Here is a 9,129-nt window from a genome sequence, read left to right as displayed (position 1 = left end):
TTTGGGCAAATCTGATATTTTTTATTAGACCCAATCAAATAGTTGGAAAAATTCTTCTTTGCGAGCTTTCAGGTATAAATTCCCTTCATCAGGCTTTGTCCTGCTGGGCAGCTTGCAGAATCAGTCGTGGAAGAAACAACCAAGAAATGTGGCAACTAATTGGAAGCCTATGTCATGTGAGTGTGTCTACATGCATGCAGGAATAAGCACACACGTGTTTGAGAGAAGCATGCTGTAATAATTGTAAGATGGGACTTGAAATTCGGACTTCCAAGGGCGCATCCAGACGAGCCCGTACATGCCTCTTGCTGCATCTCAAAGCAGTTTGAGCCGTGACAAAAGGCACACTGGGAACAAAAAAAATGTTCCCTGTGCTGCATATTTGCAGCAGGGGTTCAAAATTTGGTACCTGGATATCCAGGTAGCAAAAAAAAACCCACAGAAAAAAAGTGGGGCAGGCAACCAGAGGCACAGGTGCTGGCCCCAAGCTCTAGCTGGGGGAGATGGGCTGGGTTATTTTGCCCCACACCACAGTGCATGTCTGGACACATGCGCCAAGGCAAAAATCCCCAACTCAAATTTGTGCCATGCCTATTTGAGCTGCTGCAAGCATGTGTGTCTGCATGTGTGGACGCACCCCAATTTGTAATCCTGCCTATAACATCCTTTGGGTTGGGGTTTGTCCTGCAGTGATCCTCAACCCTTTTTTAGATTCAAGACACCCCTCAGAAAATGCCAGCGCTTAGCTTTCACTTGTTTTTTTGACTATGGAAAAATACTAGAGGAATTCTGTTGCAAAGAACTCAGAAAGACCACAACAGGTCAGAATGGTTTTGACAGTATGGATTCCTACTTGAAATCTCTAGGTTTGTCTTGTGAATCGTTGGTAGGTGCTTGACCACCTAGTAGTACTAATATTGCGTGGCACCCCATGGCACACCTTAAAAGATTTCATAGCACCTCAGAGTGCCATGGCACCATGAGAATTGCTGCTCTAGAGACTCATCTTAACTTTTCCACATAAGCTTCCTCATCTATGAAATAGAGCTTATATTATCCATCTCACAGTGATGTGAGAAGGGCACACTGCTGGCTCAAAATCATTAGTGATGGCAAAGCACTTTTTTAAACATTGGATTTCACATGAGTTCCAGTCTCTCTCCTTCCAAAAGTGCTTGGTTATGAAAGCCTCTAAATGCAAATTAAACCCAGTTATACTGAGAACCTGTTTTGCAACCAAGAGAAAGGGTTTGGGTTTAGCTTTTCAATACTAATTTAGTATCAATCTGAGGGGAAAGGACAATGCAGCTTAGCCTACTAATTTCAAATAATTAGTAGTTCTTTTTCCAGAACATTAATTATTGTGATACTTTAAATATTCTAAATATGAATTAAATGCTATTCACTGTCTGCACTAAATTAGTTTTTATCACAATTTCAATCCTTTTCTGCTTTGAGTGCAAGTATTAAGGAACACGGTTTATATCATTAACAGTACTCTCTAATACTCAAGTTAATTTCATTCTGTTGCTAACGATTCACTTTGAGAAGTTCTCCTTCCAGGTGGCTGCCAATTAGGGCTCATCAGTGATGGGTTTAGGGAGACAGAGAAAGGGGTAAGTGTGGGTAGAGATACTTTCTGGGTTCTTGGGAAAGTTTGGGTTTTTTTCATTTTTATACAAGCTGACTGGAAATTTCCCAGACAATTTGTCCAGCATCTACACAGAGAGGTAATAATGAGGGGTTTTGTGTTTAAAAACCTGTTTGAGGTTTCTTTTAATAAGCCTCATAAAATTAATATTTGTAAGATGCATCAACAGTTCAAACTTCTACACAGTAATTAATATGGGGCAATATGTACTGAGTTTCTTAACAGCTCTGTTAAGAAATTAAGCAAAGTAGGATCTTGTGGAACTGCTTTCATGAAGCCAGCTAACTTGAAATTCTGCTTTAATAATTGTCTGCTAACATAACTTTATGTAACTTTCCCTGAAGCAAAAGAGGTTCTATGGAAAGTTCCATTGCACATGCCACATCTAAAGCTGTTCCATGGGACCCAGTTAAGATTTGTTGGTTGCTGGTAGTTTTAATTTCTGTCTCCTGTCTATAAGAAGGCTATAGAGCTATTAGGTGAAACTGCTTTCCACGTGCAAAGGATTTTGCCTTAAAATTGGTTTTCAAATTGTTTGAAAATTAAAAGTTGGTGTGGGGTGGGAATCTCAAAATCTACTAAACTTTTTTTTTTCAAGTCTAAAAATAAATCCTCTATTAAAAACATACTTGGCTGTGATGGGTTAGCCAGAAATGATCCTGCCTTTGAGCAGTGGGCTTGACTAGATGACCTTGTGAGGTCCCTTCCAGGCCTACTTTGCTAGGATCCTGTGAACAAAATTTCTACTCTGCTGAAACCAAAACTGTGATCTTTCTTAGCTCAAAGAATGGCTCTGCCTAAGGCAGAAGTAAAGCATAGCTGTAAACCATCTGTTTCCTTGCATAGTCTACAAATTCAAACCCACCAAATTAAAGCTTCTTGTGTAAGACACTGCAAATAGTTGAATTTTTTATGTGAAGGCATAGGGCCTGATACTGCAAGTTGCTGCATGTGAGCTAATAGATCTTTACCGACATCAGCAGAGCTCTGTGTTAAGAAGACCTCCATATACCAGCATAAACTAGTTTACAGGACTAGGGCCTTGATCATCTGCTCTCCTTCCCAAGAATATCGATGGTGTACAGGTCTGTCTTAAAGCAGGGAAACACCCATGCCATGAGAGAACATGTTTTACATTTTATTTTGAAATGTACTTTTAATCTTGAAATGCAGATAGTAGGATAGATTCTCTCAAAATTGCTTGAGAGTTTTCTTGAGGGGTACTCACTTTACATGCTGCTTCTCTCACCAGAGGCAGATTAGCTTTAAATTGCTTATTTCTTTGGGGGGGTTTTATTTGGTATTGATATTTATAATTTATTTAAAAAAAAAAATCATATTCTCATGTGTTTTGATCAAAAACTTTCTCTGTGTAAAGCTCTATTAGCATAAACTGGCTTCTGGTGAAAATTGGTTTGCATTTGTAGCTCTTGATGAAACTACTGGTGTGGCAAAGTCTCTAGAAAGAATTAGGTAAGAAGCTTGAAACAGGAGAATAGACTTTCTGCTCTCTGCTCTGTCATCTAACAAGTTCACAACTGCAGTTTGAGTGCCTGACTTTCCTTTGTGACTTAAAATGTTACTAGGATGAATGTATGTCTGTTGCTTCAAAAAGAGTTTCTAGTTTAGGGTGCTCTGAAGCATTTTTATATAATCTCAACTTGTCAGGACTTCAAAAATCTAGTAAATCTCAAGCACTGAGACTGCTGTGCTATAACCTCTTCACATAAGGAATCTTCTTCAGTCTCATGGGGTGAAACGTTAACGAGTTATACTCCTTTCTTGCCTTCACAATTTACAGCACTGCTGAAATAAGCCAATGTTATCTTTGCAGTACAGGTGAGGACAATGCAGCTAAGAGATGCGCCTTTGGTCTCGCTAATAGCCAAAGCCAGACTTGGTCACTAGATTACATTGTTTCCCAGTTGGATCACCCTAATTTCTCTGTCTATTACATGGAACAAAATTATCACTGGCTTCCATTTAGTGGCTTAAGGCAGCATATTGTGAAAAGCAGTTCACCACGTAGCCAACAATTGACATTACATATGGTGTAGATCCAATAAAAGATTTGGATAACTTTGAGTTAGGTGCTGCCAGACCTTTAAAGTGCCAGCTCCCCCCATCCCCCTGCAGTCGGACTCCCTGTACAATGTGAGAGGAGAAATGGGTGTCTCGGAGTAAGACCCAATGTTGCCAGCATGCTGACCAGGGAGTTGCTTAGAAATATCCAATAGCGTTGAGGGCAGATGGGTGCATCAGAAATCCCAGCCCTCTTTTTTTTTTTTTTTAACCGTTGGGCTTTACAACCACAAAGTGGCTGAACGGGGGATTTAAGCAATTGCTGCTGCTGTCCACTCAGAATGTAGAGCCCAGAATCTGCTTTTGAGGTTGGGTATCTCCATCTTTTCAATTAAAGAACTGAGCAGGGTTTATTGATGTGGAGGTAATGGCAACAGCAAAAGCAGTGCCTGCATCTGAGAGTCTAGCAAATTCTGCTCCCTTCTCAGCTGAAAATGTTCAAATCTATCCCTCACAGGGAATGGCCAGCTCAGCAAAGCCATTGTTCAAGTATTCCAAGATTCACATAGTCGGAGGCAGACACAGCTCTATAAGTTAATGGTTGGAGCACTTGGCTGGGAGAGGAGTCCTGGATTTTTCCTTTTTTTTTAATCCAGAGACTGTTTAATGTAAAATGCATAGACAGTCCTAGGAGCAGGGCGAGGACCCCTGGACTTCCCTAGCCCAGCTGAATACCCTAACTAGGGTTAGGCTTCAACAAGAGCTCTCTCTTTGGCCTCAGTAATGTTCCACCCCTTTCTCAAATGAGCCAGCTTCAGTGGGAAGACAGAGGGTGTCCCTGCCTTACCCCAGATTAGCTTTAGCTTTGTGGGAAGGTAGAAGTTGTGGGTTTTGATCCAGGCTTAGGAAGACATTGAACTTGGGAGAGCTTTTGCTAGAGCATTGGTGATCAAGATACACACATGCTCTAGCTTTCCTCACCTTTAAGATGCACACAACTCCCATGCAAATTGATGACACCTGCTCCTATCTTGCAACAAGGACATTGGCCTGATGGGGCAATCTCTACATAAAAGAATGAATGGACACAGCTCTGATGTCAATTCCAGAAAGACCAAAAAGCCCATGGCAGAAAATTAACCTCCCTTCAGAGGACGGTTAAACAACAAAGCTTTAAAAACAGACTTGAAAATGAAATGTAGAACGAGGAATCATCCACAGACTGGATTGTGTTAAGTATGGTCTCACAAGACTACACATTCTTATTGCATTACCCGAGCCAGCTTTTGTAACCCCTAAGTCTCTCAGTGAGTTAATTGCTTTGATCTCTTCAATCTATCTTCCCCTCTTAGCAGTACCCCCTGCTTTCCTCTTCCTTTCCTTGTCTTTGTATTTAAATTACTTTATTCTTTTTTTACTCAGTACCCTTGCTCTAAAAATGTTCATTCATAGCATCTGACCAATTTAGGCTACAAAAGTTCATGCCTTTCTGAGTAAGTCTATAAAGTGTTATACTGCTCTGTCGTCTGCAACAAGGAATTTGGGCTCCTAGATTTTACTCCTCGTGATATTTCTGACACTGGGCAAATGCATCAAATTCTGTATCCCAGGCTAATGGTATTTGCACAATATTTGAAGGGGAGGAACAAGTAACCAATCAGTTAATATTTTATATGGTATTTCAGAATTGTAAATTGCAAATTGTATTATCTGGAACCCCAAACCTTGGTGTGATGGAGCCTTCCACAGGGGAGAATATCCCTCTCATTAGCTTGGCTACACTGCCTTTCAGCAAGTGTATAGAATAGAGAGGTCAAAAGGCTATTACTGTGGTAACTAATAGGAAGCACTGTGTTTGGCAAAAGTGTTTATATTAAAAAGGAGAGCCAACCAACAACTCGATATTAAAAAGGAGAATCTGAGTATCAAAAATGATGTGAGGCAAGGATTTTTGTGGGTGATACCTTTTATTTGGACCAGCTGCTGGTTGGGATAGACTTGAAAAAATTTCAGATTAAATGCATTCTTCTTCAAGTCTCATGCATTGCATGTGAAAGCTCATCTGTGTCTATCCCAGCTAGCAATAAAAAGATACCATCCACAGAAATCATCCTTGCCTTTTTGCATGTTCACTGGACCCTCATAGCTACATCACTCCAACATAATCAAAGACAATGAGAGAGAGTTCACATAGAACAATAGGGCTTGATGGTTAAATTGGAGAGAATGAGCATAAATTCAAATGAACAGGGCTGATTTTAGCTAGGGTTAAATGCCCAAATGTGAGCAATATACACTAGCTTGTAGCCTGCCAGATCTCACAGCTGGGGATAATCCTCACACAATACTCTGTGGTAATGTAGTAGCTGAAGGGTAGTCTCACACTACCTGACAGGGTAAGGAGAGAAAGAGCTGAAGCACTATTATGCCTTTTCAGCTTGCTGAATATTCCCTTAGGACTTTTCCATTCAGAGTATAAATCAGTATTAAGAGAAGAAATGCCAAATTAAGATTTAAAGCTCTATCTCAATAGTGCCCTCTTGTGTCCAGGCCTAAAAATAAGCCAGGCTCTGGCCATGCTATTCTAAACTGTTGTGCAAATGAGCTTTCTTTTGTGCGCTCTTAAACAGGAGAGGACCTTTAAATGTTGTATGTACATTCATCATCAAATATATGCACTAGGTCCAAAAGGATCTGACAAATTTAATGGGATTTACAGAACCATGGTGGTTAGCTCTCAGTTTAATCCCATTGAGCACAGACTCAAGCTCTAATAAAAGAGCAGCTTTGTAAGTGACTGGCTTTAAAAGAACTCTGAGCTATTAAAAGATTCAAAAGAACAGCTTTTCTCCACTGTTAATGCTATGTATTAACACTCATCTTTTTGATGCTGGTTTAGCTACTAATGGGAGATCAAAACATTATTACAGAAGTCCCTGCAGCTTTAAAACGCCTGGCCAAGTACATGGTGCGTGGCTTCTATGGGGTTGAGTACTCCTTGGCCCTTGATGTGTTGATCAGATACCCCTGTGTGAAGGAAGACACCTTGTTGCAGCTACTCAAGTATGAACGCAAACAGCTGCGCACCATCCTCAACACACTCAAGGCAGATAAGTTCATCAAATTGCGCATGAGAGTTGAAACTGGGCCGAATGGGAAGAGTACAAGGCACAATTACTACTACATCAACTACAAGGTGTTGGTGGACATAGTGAGGTACAAACTGGATCACATTCGCCGGAAGATAGAAGCAGACGAGCGGGATTCTACCACTAGGTCCTCTTTCAAGTGTCCATCTTGCTTCAACACTTACACAGACCTGGAGGTAAATCAGCTGTTTGACACATTCACAGGTATGCCAGCCACACTGCTCACCTGCTGCAATCTGCAGGAAACTTTTACTAATATTCATTGTGTACCTATATTTGTAGAAACATGGGGCTGGAAAGGCCCTTGGAAGTCACCTAATGCAAATCCCTGCTCAAGGCAAAATCATGCCTGCCTAGCCTGTATTTATGAACTTTAACAGTCTCTCTAGGCAGTCTGTCCCAGAGTTTTACTGCTTACATGTTACAAAAATTTAGTGTTGTGCAGATTTTCTAAGAGTAAGTAAATTTGTTGCCACTTTTTTGAGGTCTGGTGGATGGAAGTGTGGAGGAAGAAGTATAAGGGAAATACCAGTGCTTCTAGCACCATGTGTAGTGAAAAGGAAGGATTATTTAGCACTAAGTCATAAGACTAGATGCCTGATTCTAATTGCTGTTTAAGTGACTTTACTAAGCCTAAACCATCTCTTGCGTCTTGGTTTATATTTCAAAATGGAAATAAATTGTCCATTTTGCGTGAGTGTCTTAAGAATAAATTTAATTAATAGTTGGAAATGCATGAAGATTTTCTCTGCACTATAGAGTTGCATCCTTGACTTCCCCTCCCCCACCCTTCTAATTGAGAATCAGAAAATGTGTACATGCCTTAAATGTAAATGAACATAATAACCAATTCTCACAATACCAAAAGAGAATTATTTCCATATTTGTTATACTAACAGGTAAACCAAGTCAGAAAGCCTAGAATGTCCCAAACATGCATAACAAATTAGTAGCAGAACTGGCTTTATATCTCAAGAGTTTCTGCGTCCTGTTGAAATTCAAGGCAGCTGAAATTCAGGATGAGATGCAGTAGTGAAGACATTCAGTAGGTGATACTGTCTGCACACCTACAAACTTAGGTAGCTTCAATCTAATGGAGTTTCAGAAATCTGTTACTTCAGTAGATTCCTTAGCAAAGGCCACTGCTCAATATTTCCATCCTTCATTAACCTGGGAATTTTGAACTGGGACAATGTTGCAGAGACTTTTCGTTGCACCTACTGCAATGCTGAAGTTGAGGAAGATGGCTCGGCGCTTCCCAAACGAGATGCTAGAACCTTGCTAGCAAAATTCAATGAGCAGATTGAGCCTATCTATGCGCTTCTGCGGGAAACTGAAGATGTTGTCCTGCCATACGATTTGCTTGAGCCTCCGCCAACAGAAATCCCAGAACTATCAGAAAGGTATTGTGAATTCAATACAGTTCATAAAAAGAAGACTTTTTTGGGATTCTTTCTTCCGCAGCACAGATTAACCTAAAAGCAGATAGTTTAGCCTGGTTTTCAATAAGTATCTTTACTACTTCTTACTGAATTCAGATGCTTAACCTTTTCTCAAAACCACTAAGCTACCCACCCTCCTTTCCCCTCTCTGTTTGCTCAGGATCTTGCCAACTACCTCAAAATACAAAATTCATACCACTTGCCAAACATTTCCTTTCACATCTGTTCCCTGCCCCAGGCATTTAATTTTTCACATCTATCCTTCCCTCTATCCCAGTTATCTATTTGCTTTATCCTGCCTGTGCCTCAGTCCTTAAGACATCTTTCCCACCTGCTTATTTCTGTCCCATCCACATTCTACCATGCTCATTTGCTCTGTTTGTTGTTCAAGACAACTACTGCTGCATATTAAATTATTTCTAATATTTTTTATCTCTGACATATGGCTTTCCTCAACTTCCATTCATTGAAATAATTCTCAGGAAAGCCACCAATTGCCTCCTGATCAAGTTAAGCTGTGTTTGCATGGTGAATATTTCCAGATATTTCTCAGATATGATCCATCCCCTCCCTTCTTCTTTTTGTTTCTTCCCACTTGTTCTTCTAAATGATGCTACTTGTTTCCCAAGACATTCATCATTCCCTCCTCCCAACCTTTTCTTTCATTTTATCCTTTCACATTAAGGATGAGAGTTTGAAGTAGTTTGTTCTATCATTTTTCTAAGGGTTTCTATTTCTCTAGGTTCGCAGGCTAGATGTTGTTGTCAATTCCCATCCTCCTCTGCACAGATACTCAAGTATACATTGCTACTGCTCTTCCCTCTGCAACTGGTTCACAATTCATGCTTCCTTGTATCCCTCCCCC

At 40.4% G+C, this 9,129-nt stretch overlaps 1 protein-coding gene across 1 annotated transcript in view; it reads left to right on the top strand.

Moving 5' to 3' along the window:
* Window positions 1–1,632: 1,632 nt before the first annotated feature.
* LOC109304163 (general transcription factor IIE subunit 1-like) overlaps window positions 1,633–9,129 on the top strand; it is an 11,673-nt gene continuing 4,176 nt past the window's right edge. Inside the window, exons 1-3 of the mRNA XM_019526652.1 lie at window positions 1,633–1,730; window positions 6,573–7,026; window positions 8,024–8,225. Coding sequence (XP_019382197.1) covers window positions 6,579–7,026; window positions 8,024–8,225 — 650 coding nt within the window. The 5' untranslated portion in view covers window positions 1,633–1,730; window positions 6,573–6,578. The remainder of the gene's footprint in view (window positions 1,731–6,572; window positions 7,027–8,023; window positions 8,226–9,129) is intronic.

Source organism: Gavialis gangeticus, unplaced genomic scaffold, assembly GCF_001723915.1.
Source record: "Gavialis gangeticus isolate Ggan-Ray unplaced genomic scaffold, GavGan_comp1, whole genome shotgun sequence".
Classification (NCBI taxonomy): Eukaryota; Metazoa; Chordata; order Crocodylia; family Gavialidae; genus Gavialis; species Gavialis gangeticus.
The sequence above is the reverse complement of the archived record's forward strand: the minus strand, read 5'-3'. Positions and strand labels throughout refer to the sequence as shown.